The sequence below is a fragment of the Diadema setosum genome, chromosome 19 (genome assembly GCF_964275005.1).
Source record: "Diadema setosum chromosome 19, eeDiaSeto1, whole genome shotgun sequence".
NCBI classification, from domain to species: Eukaryota; Metazoa; Echinodermata; class Echinoidea; order Diadematoida; family Diadematidae; genus Diadema; species Diadema setosum.
In genome coordinates, this window is record NC_092703.1 from 30,280,579 (window position 1) to 30,296,311 (window position 15,733).

At 39.8% G+C, this 15,733-nt stretch overlaps 1 protein-coding gene across 1 annotated transcript in view; it reads right to left on the reverse strand.

The window, feature by feature from the left end:
* LOC140242416 (dystrophin-like) overlaps positions 1–15,733 on the reverse strand; it is a 278,004-nt gene that overhangs the window by 197,077 nt on the left and 65,194 nt on the right. The window contains exons 35-36 of the mRNA XM_072322153.1: positions 4,737–4,960; positions 3,499–3,685 (exon numbers count right to left, since the gene is read on the reverse strand). Of these exons, the coding sequence (XP_072178254.1) occupies positions 3,499–3,685; positions 4,737–4,960 (411 nt within the window). The remainder of the gene's footprint in view (positions 1–3,498; positions 3,686–4,736; positions 4,961–15,733) is intronic.

Sequence of the window (15,733 nt, forward strand, 5' to 3'; positions counted from 1 at the left end):
GCTTTAATTACACAAGAGGATAGCATTCCTGAGTTTCTACATTGTGCTGTACATTTCAAGTTCATGACAGGTTAATGAAAAGGAATGATATTCAGAGTATGCAAGACTCTGAGAGCCACACTCATTAGCTGAAGTAAAATGAGTGGAGAGTATCGCTGCCTTGCCGCCTCAATACCATATAGGAGTGTCAGCCCGGAGACAGGGAGGATGAAAAGTGTGGGAATACGTGACGCTGCCGGCAAACCTGATCGTCGTCCTCTACAATATGTTATGTGTGAAACCCTGCAGACTCGCCCAGCACTGTCTTTGAGCACCATTACCCCAAATACCGAGAAATGGATGCCGGACAGCACTTTTTTTTCCTTCTTTTTTTTTTCTTTCGGGGGAGCACACGTGGCTGCATGTACAAACACAGCCGCCCCATCCCATCTCTAGAGACAACACACTTCATGTCGTTTCTCTGCGAGAAGACACGCCACAATAATCGAAGTCAAAACCCGATCCTCCCCTACCCCCGTCCCCGCCCCTTTTTCTCGCGTTGTCATTGAATCTCCTTCAGATCTGAACATTTTTGGGGAATGGAGCTGGGGAAACAGGTTGCCATATCGATTACAGTGAAACAGCCCCACTAGACCCCGAGGAGTGTTCAAATTTGATCTCTGGGGTCCGCAGAGACCAGTAATCGGTCGATAATGGGTTAAGCATCTCGGCTTTGTGGGATACGGAGGATCAGGTCATCATTCTCTGTCCATTCCTCCCCTATCGCCTCCTCCTCCTCCTCTTCCTCCTGGGTTCTTCACTGTTTCCTATCCTCAAAACTGAATCCTCCCTTGCTGCAGATTAAACCAATAATGATCACAGTTCACCATCCTCGCTACCTTCTGACTAGTTGCCATTGGAGATGAGACCGCATCATCATCATCAGACGAAAAGTTCTTAACATCTGCATTTTTATGTAGGGTGGCTTGGCTAAACTAAGATGTTTTACAAGGCCCTCTCTGCAGTACTATGTGAAAATTGAATTTAGCATTCATTCTGGAATATTTTGTTCAAGGTAAATACATAAATTGTATGGAATTTAGATGAATTACAATAATCCAAAGCTTCTTGTGTTCTTAGAAATTAAAAAAAAAATATCAACTTCTCAAGCTCACACAAATCTGCTTCAGACAGTTTTTCTCCAGATATTGTAACAATGCTAAAGTCATCAATGTTCTTTTATACCTACACTTCAGTTCTTCACAAAACTCCTAATGCTAACTGGCAGAGAGAACACTGATGCGCACTAACATAAATATATATCCTCAAAAATATGAAACATGGCAAAATGTTCACTCTTCTGAGTCAGGAATTTCTGGTGCGGCTTTCATTCTCGCCGTCTCAACATACCGCGAAATCTAATCAGACAAACAACGCCTCTCTGTCGCCTGCTAAGTGGCTCTCGTGATGAATGCTATCAACGGTGACATCCGTGAAGAGAGAGAGAAATAAAATAACAACTACGAAAGGTGCCATCTTCTATTAGGCAAAAAAAAAGAACAACAACAAAAGAATATGAATGATTTCGATTATTAGGAATTTGACTCTTTATCTCGTAGCACTCATGACAGTGGATAGTTCGGTGAAAGCACGCACTCGAAACGGGAGACCCTCTCAAAAGGGCCGATAATGACGCACCGCGCTTTCTGGCCAAATCATCCCCCTGGAAGTTGTTAATCTTCTTCGGAGTGCTGCCGTAAACAGGGTAAGGCGAGGAGGGGGGGGGGGGCTGTTTGCACGTAAACATCAGGCTGCTGTTTGAGTAAATACCACACCAGCTTCTATTTGCCAAAATAATTGGCGAGTTGGGAAAGATTTCCGCACAGTATGATGAAGGACGTCAATATGAGACAATATTGAGGAGCTTCACTCTCTAGAACCTAATTGGGAACTTTGTATAGTGCTTCATAAACTTTTAGAAGTTTCTGTTAATGATATGATTCATAATACCAGTCTGCATTAAAAAAAAAAAAATGATAGAACTTATGCCAGTGGCTGGACAACACCTGGTGCAATGTCAGTTAGTGAATGAACAACATCAAACCAAAATATGTGCCTTTAACTGCAATTTAATATATATTTTTTTTTAAAGCTGTACTTTCAAATTGACACTGATGATTAAGCAAAACAATGATCCGGCAGCACCATAATCATTAATTGTACGAGACAGAGTTAAACATACAACACATACATGCAGCCTTCTCAGGATTGCTGTTGTAAAAAATCCAATGACGTTGCAAACAGGATAGTTGCCAGTGGCAATGGTGGCAAAGATAATGGCAGCCACATCTTTCAGATTGTGTCTGCCCTGATGGCAACTTCAAACATTCTACAATGGGATGATCTGCAACAAGGTTGCAGCAACAAATGTGTGTAAAACAAGCAAACAGCTTCAACAGCGCTGTCAATCACCATCCACACTGCTCATAGAACAACATACTTGGATTTGCTGCAAACTTCACTCACCACGCCCATTCTCATTACCAGACACAATCAAAAGACTTCTGTGCATCATCAACATCTCAAAGTATCTCCTGTATGAAACCTGACATTAGAATAAAGTATGTTCAGTAATCACCAACAGCACACACACAATTCACATTCCTTTCAATACCAATGTTTTATACGCAGACACTTCCACATAGCACACTGATTCAATTCCTCAACGTCAAATTTCCAGTCAATTGCCATATCATGAAGTTTTCTACACATTGTAGCAGTAACATTCACTTTTCATTGCTCATTCAAACATCCATATACACCAAACTTGCCATGCTAACGTCCACAGCTTACATAATAAAAAATAAACTCAACCCTTATGATGCCACTTAACCATCTCTTCAACAGAGCTGTAGGAGCAAAGAGAACTCACCTTTTTTTTTTTTCTTCTTTTTAGGTAGCATTCTCTACAGAATATTATTTATACTGTATCATGAGGTACACTTGAATACACATACAATGTACATAGAATTATGATGAATGCAAGTTGTATGCACTCACTCTCAATCACACATATAAAGCAATTTTTTCTGCTGATTTAAAAGGTTAAAAGTTTGATGAACTGAATTTAATTCTGTGGCATAAGATACATTGTAAAGATATAAACTTTGCATCGTTACCATGGCATCAGAAGGGTTAAACTCTATATAACACTCCACACACACACACATACACAAGCATGCAATCCACTTACTTTCTCCTCAGTGGTAGAAGGACACATGTCCACAGAAGTGTAATGTAATAAAAACATATGACTGCAAATTGACACAATTTTGAAATCACTAGGTGTTTTCACTGCACAGTTATACTCCGGTGACTTCATGAGTTTATTTCATGTGCAATTTGTTTTAGGGTTGGGCTTTTTTCTTTGTTTTCTTTAAATTCCTTGACACTGCAAAAATTGGCCCTTCTGCCATGAAATTGGCCCTGGCTGTCAATTTTCACAAAGAGGTCACTCACCTTCAGATGGTCCTCCTGCATGGAGAAGCTCTCGAAGGCTGCGCCCGTTAGTTCGGGCACCTTCAGCTTCTCCCCGGTGCCGGCCACCCTATCCGAGAGTGCATTGGCCTCTGACAGCAGCGAGCTGAAGTCCGCCGACGGCGGTGGTGCGGGAGCCGGCTCGGATTCTATGGTGGCCTCTTCGAACCTTGGAGGCAAATGCACAAGAGAGAGAGAGATGAATATAAAAATGCATAAAAGTTGGAGGGGAAGAAAGAAATAAATGAAGTAATGAGAAATTAATAAATAAGATATGGAGGGAAATAAATGCGAAAAGGAGAAAAGGAGAAAGGTGGACCGGTGCATACATTTTTTAGCGGAGTCGGGGAGTGATTCCCCCGGGCTTAACTGAGATTGTACGACGCATTCATGAGCGCAAGTGATCGCCTCAATCAAATAAAGGAGACCTTAGTGTCAATTGAGTGAGATGGAGGAGAGGGGGGTGAAAAAAAAAGGAGGGGGGGGGTGGTTGAAGAATGTACTGATGGTCTCGGGGTACACCTCACTTCGACGTATTTACACATTGTCTTCCCATGAATATATACATATTTTGTGTACAGTATTGTATACTTTTTATATACATTTATAGGATTTCTTTAATAACTTGTATGAGAGTCTAACTCTACTTTTTTTCTTTTTTTTCCCAAATTTGCATGAAGGCTTTCTTTTTTAACAGCATGCGAAAAGGACAGCCAAAAAGTGCATTCTACTTCCATTTCTTGACATTGAACATGAATTTATGGATTGATTATAAAAATTATTGAAAGTAACAGCTGCTGTTCCAGCTGTAATCAGAAACATGAAGTCTGAACTTCTACATTATTCAAAAACCACTGCCAAAGAAACACTTTTACAGTGTAATATTCAGGACATTTTCCAATTTAATGAAATAATAATTCAAATCTGTGATTATTATTTTACAAATAAGCCATGGATTGAAGGGAGGCACATGGGTTTTATCACACCATTAGCATTTCACCTGTCTGTTACCTTCATTCAACCGTACTTTGCATTTCAAAGATCAAAATATCACAATCAACAAAAGATGAATTCTAAAGTTTTTATTGCCTTGACTACAGCTGTTGAACAAATATCATTACCGTCATGGGCCATACATGATAAAACAATTTAAGATAAGTTTAGATTGTGTGATGACAGCAAATACAATTTGATGAAAATCACACAAAGTTTAAACTCACTTGTAAGTTGTCTTGACTTCCGTGACGGTCCTCTCGACGAAAACCTCCTCGCGGACGGGTTTCCGGAACTGGGCAAAGTGTCCCTCGATTTCTCGCCACCTGGTGTTCACGCGCAGCATCACCGGCTCGGCAACCTGCCTGGCGCCCCCGGTGCTCAGCTGCTGCGCATCGCGATTCAGCTTTTCAATCTCCAGCCTCTTCTGCTCAAACTGGTTCTGGATTGCCTGAATGAAGCCCAGTGAGTGGAAAGGACTGAATGTTATTTCATCAGGTATGTTTAACTTTTGACGCCTTGATCTGTACTCCATAGGAATAAATCTATTACAAAGGGCTAGTGAATGATTTAAAAAAGGAATGGAAACTGAGAAATTGAAAAATACTTTTGAAGCTGACGGTACAGAAGCTAGATGCACAATTCATCCATCTTGCAGAAAAAACACTTTTAAGTAAAAGCACCTGTAAAATAATCATCAACATCACTTAAGTGCTCAATAACATACATCATCACTTCACCCGAGAAGTTTTTATACTTTCTAATAATCTAGACTGGTTTTATGGTCCACATGTCATAGTATGAATAAACATGATTATTGGTAATAAAACTTACAGACATTCACAATTTCAGCAATTTCAAAGAGAGAAATACATACACTAGTTCAGAGACTGGTTCAGATATTGGTTCAAAGATTGCTGGCCTTCTTTCTGTTTTTTACCAATTTGAAAGCCTTTAGGTATCTTACTGGCAAAGAAATTATGGTCTCGATGTGAACTTACATAATTTGCATGTATTACTTAAACACACACAGACATACAAACACACACAAATACACACACACACACACACACACACACACACAAACAAACAAACATTACAAGTAAATACACCAACTAACACTAACGCAAAAAACACATACACTCCAGAACCCAAGTAGCCCCCTTCAAAGACACCACGATTGAACTCTCATCACTACACAAGCAAAGTACAACCACTTTCTTCACACTCATAACATTCTTCCCACCAGTCGGTACTAACCCCGCCCCTTCCCCCCTCCCCCCTCCCCCCACACACACCATCATCAGTAAACATCCTCAGTTGACACACAAAGGCATGTCACAGGCAGAGAAGGAAATGAACAAAACACAGTGAAAGAGAAAATGTAACAGGAAACCACAGGAAAGGTAAACATAGCGTGTGCTTCAGTACAGTGGAACCTCGTCAAATTGGCGAGGTCAAAATTCTCCTGTTCAGAGTGTGAAGTTGGAGATGTTGGTTGACAGAGGAAGTGGGGGGGGGGGGGGGGTAATCACAGAGAGGAACTCTTGTCCATATTTGCTGCTTCCCAAGGTCTGATCTTAGCCTGATGTGAACACACCAGGGGGGTTCCATTTGACATCAGCAAAGCTGCAAACTCTTCAAAATATACTGAGCAGATGTTCACATGTTCCACATCATCATGAGACTTGAAAGCATTTGAGAGACATGTTCAAGAGGTCTCTGCCACCTAATACTTATAAAGCAATTACATCTACAGCATTTCAGCACTCCAGAATTCATTTTGCTTAACCCCATGCCTCTATATTCCTGGTGGGCCCTGTGTAAAATCTATGGAATTCTGAGAGTCTCACAGGGAACGGAGTCAGCAAAAAGAGGTTCACTGTACTCTGACAGCATACTTTGATGCATGCTTGAAAACAAAACAACTACATGCAGCAGTTATGACCAATCCAGAGATACACCCATACTGCTAACCTCAGAAAAGTCATAAGTTTGTTGCTCATATTCCTACTTTCCTCTAAACTTGAGCATACTACCTAAGACAGGTTGACAACATTTTACTCTATTTCTTGCAGACATAAGAAAGTTATAGGACTTGAAAATTTCACAAAGTTTCCTGAAACATATTACATTGCCATAATTTTCTTATTTGCAGTCTGATTTGGCTGTAATTACTCACATTCTGCATGTTTGGATTTACTAGTCGGCTTCTCGGCCTTTTGGCTAAGCTCATGTGTACTAGTTACCTAATAAAGGCCAACTTGAACATACAGTGGAAATGCATTTCCAAAGGATTCAAAGACCTTACCACAACTAGAAATGTCGCTTTGGCGACTGGTATGCCTCCGCCATAATGCATGATTTTCCCAATAGGTCTAGATAGTACATGTGGACACTGTGTGATTACATTTTCACAAAATTGGCAAAATATTGGAATGACAAGTTTGTCACAAATGTGTTGAATGTTCACCTTCCTTGACGTAGGTTTAATTGGATGAATAGGAGAGCATGTATCTAGGGATTTAAGGACTTTAACTTGACTTTGACCCATTCATACATTTAGGCATTGAGTAATTTTCAAGGTACAGGTGTGGAGAAAAAGTGCAATTTCTGAATTGAATAGTGAATTGTTACCATTTTCATCTGGCCCTTGACCCTAAAATTCATAAGATAATTACTTTCAGGTAGAACATGCATAATATGTACTAAGTTTCAAGGTAACTTTGAGCCACTTCCGAGATATGGAGGAAAAAGTTAGTTCAGCACTTTCACTTGATCTTTGACCTTTTGACCTTTCAGGCAAAAAGAGGAAAAAAAAACTTTCCAGAGAATTTCTATTAGGTTACACACGCATACACCAAGTGTAAAAAAATAACCCTGCTGGCATTGCATAAATATGAGGGTAATAGTAAAATTTTGAAGTCTTGCACTTGACCTTTGACCCCTGACCTTTGACCCCATGAACCCTACATTCTCTAGATAATCACTTCCAGTCAGTACATGTATATACTATGTTCCATGAAGATACCTTGAACAATTTTCCAAGGTAGGGTGAAAAAAAAAGAAGTTTTAATATTTTTACTTGACCTTTTGACCTTTGACCTTTGACCTCATGACCCAAACTTTCACCAGAGAATCTTAATTGGGTAATACATGTATACACTAAGTTTCAAGAAAATCTCTTCAGGCATTCAATAGATATGGTGGAAATAGTGAAATTTTATGTCTTTGACCCTGACCTTTTGACCTTTGACCTATGACCTCATGACCCAGACTTTCACCAGAGAATCTAAATTGGGTAAAACATGTATACACTAAGTTTCAAGAAAATATCTTCAGGCATTCAATAGATATGGTGGAAATAGAGAAATTTTATGTATTTGACCTTGACCTTTTGACTTTTGACCTTGAGCATGTGCACCCAAAAGTTGATAGGCACAACTTCACCCTCTAATACACATAAATGCCAAGTTTCATTAGGATATCTCAACAGGTTTCGATAGTTACCTTGTCCACAAAATTCATTACAGACGGACGGAAGGACGGACGGACGGACGGACGGACGGACGGAAGGACGGACGGACGGACGGACGGACGGACAACCCGAAAACATAATGCCTCCGGCATCACTTTGTGGCGGAGGCATAAAAATGTGGACTAGTGATATATTTACTACTACATTGGTTCCTGAAGAACAGTTTTTTTTTTCTATTTACAGGCATCATAGTTCATACTTCTCTTGTATTTGTAATTGATATCAAGCTTTGGTTTTGCCATTTGTTAAAATATAATCTTGTGCCTATACATCATTGCATTTTCCTTTGTAATTAGCTTCTCTGTTTCAAAATGTATTTTAATGATTCTGAAATTGTTTTGTCCAGTCATATGTATTGTATTTTTTGTTGTTGTGTAGAAGTATGAGAAATGAATATAATTCAATTCAATTCAAACCAGGTACATTACATACACAAAATCTGTTTTGGCTGCACCCAAGTCCCCATGGTGTTCTAATTTGTGTAGGAGAGCAACATTGTCTTTTCGCAGTCGGTTGAATGAAAAAAAAAAAGCAAAGAAAAAACTTTGAAAGTGAGCATTTAGGCTATATTTCAGCAAGGTTAAAAGAGACATGGTGCATATTTATGTAAACAGGTTTGACAAGACAATAATTCAGTTACTGCCAAATATCTTAGCACCTATTGTATCTTCTCAGCTCATTAAATGTAATGAAGTATAACCAGCAAATCTTTCTCCACAGTGTAAATGACAGAAAATGAGTAGGAATGAGATGAAGCAACACTATATCACAACCCTCTCCCACGACTGGATGGCCAGATTTACACTGCATCACTCCAAACAAACAGATGAGCAAATTGTTGCCATGGTTACATACTACCCAATCTGTTTGGGTCCACTGGGGATGTGGGATATAATATCAAATTTACCATGGGCGAAGATTATTTATGCAGCTCCACAGAATGCACCTGTGCATTCATTGTTAATGCATGGGGTAAAGTCGTCCACTTTTGGCAAGCAACATAACAGCCTGGAGAAAATTGTACCTCCTTCTACAGCAGCACCACAAACAAACATACTTGTTGTCATGGATACCCCACCATTTCTCTTTGGTCCTTAAGGATTGGAGATTGCGTCAATTCATTTTGATGTGATTACAACAGCTTAGGGGTCAGGAAGCCCTATCGGGTATTAAGAGAATAAGATTTGATCGTCCATCAGCCACTATATATATCCCATTACTCGTCGAAATGGCTGATCTACTTTAACAACCCACCAAGCCCATACGTTTCCTTCTTATTTATATTTCATGAAAATACATGTTGTATCTCGTATTCGTGTCATTTGCATTTTATGCTCGCAACAAATTCACGTGATGGTGGCATATGCTTTCAGTGAAAGAAGAACTTCAGTTTATCAATGTTAGAAGATCAGTTCAAAAATGGAAAAAAAAATATTTGCTCTCCTGAAAATTCATGATTTTGAAATAAAAGGTCTTGTCACCCCAGGGACATTGAGTATTAGTACATTGAAGAATCATTTGTAGGCAGCTCATGCTATCTTCCTCTTCCAGTTTCATGCATACTACATCAGCAAACGATCAAAAGGAACTTTCATTATACAGCCGACACAGAAACCTTCCACTGGGACTACTGATGTTAAAGTAAGGGAAAGTTATCAAAATACAGAATTGATGTGTGTGGGAGCACAAAAGACATACAAATGGTATGCCGAAAACTAAGAATAAGACACCGGTCAAGAAATTACAGTTTGATGACAACGCAGGGAAAGTATTTTCAGGAAATCATTTTGTTGATAAGCAGTCTGTATTCCTGCCTGGTATTTCATAAACCTTCCACTTGATATACACACTTATATTACCTCATACAAATTGACAAAAAAACAACAACACAAAAACCACCATTTCACTGTTTGTACATCCCCATCCCCCTCCATTTGGTTTGTAAAATCATTGCTTTAACGTGGCATCTATTCAAAAGACCAACATCAAATTTCACCCTCATATTTTATTCATCGCTCAATTCTCGACTGCCCGTGATTATGAAATTTGACTCATTTGCCCTGGAGGAGGTAGATTGCCATCTGTACCCACAATGCATATAGATTAGTTTGTTTCAAGACTTTCTCAGAAAGGCTTCTTTTTAAAGTATGATTGCACATTCTGTGGCTGCAGATGTGTTTGTTTGTACACTAATTTCTCTGTTTGTTGCTTAGACTTGTAAATTTAGCATGTTTCGGCCCTGCGGGTATCAACATACCGATTTGATAGGCAACTTGATTTCCTGTGTGTCAAATGTCTTCCAAAAGGCACATTAAGATTCGGTTTTGTTCGTCAACATAGGCAATTTCCTGCATAAACATACCTACATACATGCATTCATATGTACCCCGGTATACAAAGAGACATACTGTAATAATAGCAGTACTGAAAATAGAATGAACTATGGAGTATGTGATGTTCAAATTACTTTTACAGTATTCATCGCATAATCGGGACAGGTTGGGAGTAGCAAACACGGCCCCTTTAAGCGGGCCACGTGCCCGATTTCGCGATGAGCACTCACCAACACTAACGGCATACGACATGTACACGTAGTGCACACACACACACACACACACACACACACATGCATACTGACGTACTGTAAATGTACATGAATACACAACCACGCTACCCCTTGGCGTGACCCTCTAGCTCTCCACATTCTCGCAATGGTACTGTAGAGTAATCGCAACCGGGTTCTTCTGTCAACTCTCTGAGTAGGAATTGCAAGCGAGCACATGGCTTTGCTAATGTAGGGGAAAAGAATGTTCGCGAAAGCATGTGTTTCACAATGGCATGGATACTTATACACGGTGCTTTCGTGGCTATGCATGTACGTGTACTGGATGGATGGATGGAGGTCAAAACACACCAGTCCGAAGCTTGCTTTGTAAGTTCGATGTAAACGACAACTGATAGGGAATCTTTGAAATATTGTTGTGGTATTTTGGTAGATTTTTATGTAAAATATCAACAAAATCAAAGATCGCTTGAAGAAAAATTGTCCCGTTTATCAGAGGTCCCCGCCCGATTATCCAGTGAAAATAACATGCATTGGAAATGTTTCTGGGAAGTGTATGTCATTTAAGCGAGGTTCCCGATTAAAGGCATAATTTACCATTTGCAGATGAAAGCATTAGTGCTTTAAAATAGTTCTAAAATGTGAGTTAGGGATAGAAACAACCACTGTCAAAATTTGAATCCGTATAATCGATGTTAAGTGTTGTTAAATACACAAAATGTGAACAATAGTTATAATAAAAATGTTTCCAGACTAAACCGTATACAGTTACGGTTTACTGAGAAAAACCCTGATATCTCCTTATATTTTAGGTTTTATTGCAAATATTTCATATGATAGGATGTTTTATGATACAACAGACCTACACATATGCATCAAATGTGATATCTTGAACATTTTTGAAATCACTGCTCCCAAAGGTAAACTGGACCTTTAATAGATGCGCGATTATGCAATGAATACTGTACTACCAACAGATAATTAACCCGTTGAGGATGGGCTGATTTTGCTATAGCACGCATTTCCAATAGACACCTGCACGAGTCTACGCCGGACTAGTCTTCAACAGGTTACGTGAATAAAGTGTGTAGAATACATGGGAACATAAGGCAGGTTGAACTCATCCTCCCTCAATTCCCATAACATGCAAACTCATGTCCACACAACATATTGTTGTTGACCCCCGAAACAACCATCTCAGCAAGGTATTGTGGAAGATTTGGGGCTGCACATGGAGCTCCCAGTCAACGACTGTGATGAACACAGCAGTTCGATTATCATAAGGTCACATTGAAGAATCAAATTATTTGTGATTGACAGGTAACTGTGGGCAGACAGTAGAGTGTTCTAAGAGTATAAGAAGCCCCCCCCCCCAAAAAAAAAAAGCAAAAAAGATGATACTAACTCACATATTCCTGGTATATACAATGTCACCCCGGCAGTCCATTTCGAGTCTTCTTTTTTTTTTGTACACTCTTTAAAATGTACATTTAAACCCCAATAAATAAAAATTGGAATGACAAAACATTTTGATATTTTGCAGAGAGCATGTCTCAAGAATATGCTACAAATATAGCAAACATAACACCTAGAGTATTGGTACACTTCAACACAAGAAATATGCACACACACACACACAAACAGAGATCTGTGTATATACATACATCTGTACACTCAGAATTACACATCTTTCTCCTACATCACACTGTATTAACTGAACTAGATGCGTTTTCCTTCTCCCAATATAGCCCTGTACTGACATGCCTGCTACATCTCAATATGGCTCGAGATAAACATTTCCCACACGGGAGAAAATTACTTCAAACATTTTGGGATAACAAAACAACACGGGACGACAGGAGACGGCAAAACGGACGTAGCAGGCTACAACCAAATATCCTTCCCCATCAAAACGGGGCTGCTTGCGTGACGGCAACGATTTGGGGAATTTCGGAGAACTGTTTGGATTAGGCTGGACCAGAAGCGCTTGGTTTATGCTGGGGACGAGGTGTAAATGACTGACGGGGGATCTCGATGATGATTTGACTGACATGAGAAGAAAAAATATCTATTTGATGATGGATGGAAAGGGGAAAATTATCATGCAAACCTTATAAGGGGCTGTAAACTAGTTGGTCAAAGGTTAAAGGTCACCTTAAAGGTATTGTTTAACAAGAATTCCAGTTTGAAAATACAAAACTCAGCTGTATGCTTCTACATGCTGTCAGTATCTTTGAAACTGTGCGGAAATGAAGCCATGAAAAAAAGAAAGTTGTATAGAGAGGTCCTTCTGCTTTGTTCTGTTAGTTAGTTAGTTAGTTAGTTAGTTAGTTAGTTAGTTAGTTAGTTAGTTAGTTAGTTTGTTTGTTTGTTTGTTTATTTGTTTGTTTGTTTGTTTGTTTTGGGGGGTGAGGGGATGGGGTGCTCTAACACACATCGATTTATGCATACAGAAATACAGATTATCCCTAAAACTAGGCCAAGTAGACTATCAGGGGTCAAATGAGCTACCCATGTCCAACCAAAATTCAATGAAAAAGTCACAATTTTGTGCCAACATTCTTTTGTGCACATTTCAGCCAGCAGTTCTGCACCAACTTATCCAAATCAACTGGACCTTTTATATCAGCTGTATATCTAGCAAACTTTCAGAAAATTTTCACATGCAGTGACCCGCTTTGCTGCAAGCATCAATGAAATTAAGGCACGGCTTATCAAGATATAATGAAAAACTCTTTTAACATTGAAAGAGCCCCTAATACCAAATTTAAACTTGAGAAAGGTATCAATATTGTTCATCTGTTTTGTTTCATTTCTTTTAACCCCTTGAGGATGGGCTGATTTTGCTACAACACGCATATCCCATAGACACCTACCAGAGTATACTAGGGACTCATCCTCAACGGGTTAAAACTAACTTCTTATAACTTTTTGGTAACAGAGCATGATCCAAGACAACTGCTTAGAATGATGAAATAGTGAGGCGCTCACTGTAAAGCTCCTTGAATTCGATGCATCACAAGTCCCTATTGCCTTAAAGCAGAATGAAATGGATAACATGACAATGGTAATTTTATGTGTAAAGGGAATTCAGAGTTATTGCCAGTCATTACAGGAGCTTTTCACCGACGCTCACAACATGGTGTGTATTCAAATTTCCTACCAATGGAAACAAGAGAATTCACATCTTACATTCATGCATTTCATTAGGCGCGGTCAGACTGGCAAAAGATCGAGAAGATTAAGATCATGAAGTTTGGGCCATTGGTACGCATGCAAGAAAGAGTGCGCCGTCCGATGGCTAGTGATTGTGACATAACAATGCACATCTGTACATGACAATGGCCTCGCACTTCGGAGACACCGCCAGCAAACAGATCAAGAAGTCTTGCGGGAAGTTTCACGAGAAGTTTGTGGTCACACTGGCAAAACTTTGAGATCTTACAGATTGCGATCTTAAACTTCTCGATCTTTTGCCAGTCTGACCGTGCCTATTCTCTATTTTCACTCGTTGGAAAACCCAAGCAGACTGAAATGGATCACATAACAGTGGTCATGTCATCTGTAAAGGATTTCACAGTAAAAGAAATAAAAATCACAAGTTGCATTCGTGCATTTCTTTTTTCTACTTTTTACCCTGTTGAGATGCGAGGTGCCTGCCACACTCTTCTGTATCCAGATAAAGGCCACACACGAGCACCAAGCCAGGAGATATGCCAGCAGCTCAATTTCTACATCCAACATGATCACCTCTACCCGGCTCCAAGAGAGAGAGAGAGAGAGATAGATGGGGTGGGGGGAGAACTGTGACCCACTCAGAGGGGGGGGGGGGGGGGGAAGGAAAGAGGGAGAACTGAGAACTGCTTCAAGAAGGAGAGATTGGGATGCAGAGAGAGATGGGGGAAGAGTCTGAGATGTGATAATCCTGAGCAAAGACGGTGCAATGAGCAGCTGTCTACTTCTGCTTCTGTGCGTGCACAACTCTCGTGTCGTTGGGTTCTGCTGGGGTCATCGAAAACCTCTTCAGACGAAATATCGTTAACAGTACAGAGGAATTAAAAAATAAAAATAGATTAAGAGGGTAGCAATGTGCACTGTCGGCTGCGAAGTTCTTGCAAATGTCCATCACACTTGTACCTCCTTATTTGAGTCTGCTGGTATGTTATGCATATATTCCTCTTCTTGCGTTTAGCGATGATGCAGTGTATGTCCCACCACAATATGGTCACACAAAGTCTGATTCCTTTACAGGATATTGGGGAATGTTCTTCTTTGCTGGGAATTAGATTCTGTTTGCTGATTACAAGATCTAGGAATTATGACTGCCCATCACTTTCACAATGGTAATGATTTGCTTTTTTTAGTCTCCTCTTCAAATATTTGGTACGACATTAGCATAAGATACAACACAAATGGTTGGAATGGACTAAGTACAACACAATGTAAACACTGTAAATTTCAAAATGGTTGTAGAAGCTTCCCTGTGATTTGGCAGGGCTCACAAGTGTACCTGATCAATTCAACAAATACATGTATTCTACTCATATAGAGTGTCTGGAGAGAATCATGTATATCGCTTTAATATCGAAATTGACTACCAGTTTAGACAAGCCAATTTCCTATCTTTTCAAATTCTCATTGTTCCCCATTTACTCTGTCTGCCAAAATGATGACTTATGGACTTCACAAACAATTCTCCTGCCATACGATTGGCTTCGACGGCTTACAATGAGTTGATAAAAAGCGGTAACCTCTACCTAAAAGTTGAGAAAAGTAACACTGTTACTGAATCTTCATCAAGCGTCGGCAACTTCACTTCCTCACAGCGGAATGTGGCGTTGGGAGAAACGAATCAATCTCGCAAGAGTTCCTGTCCATATGCCTAAGTCCTCTCGATCCAACACGTACAAGGTCACATGCAGGCATCGGAAACTAGAATGATGCAAGTTGAATGCTCCTCCATCTTCCCACATGGTGACCTCAGCAACAATGTGACTGCATCTATGCAAATCACCATTCCTCCCTTCAGTACATTGAGCATCAAAATATGGATTGAGAATCAGTTTTCAAGCACATCCACTCTTTTACTGATGCCAGGCTGCCAATCTCAATGCCATCGGCGC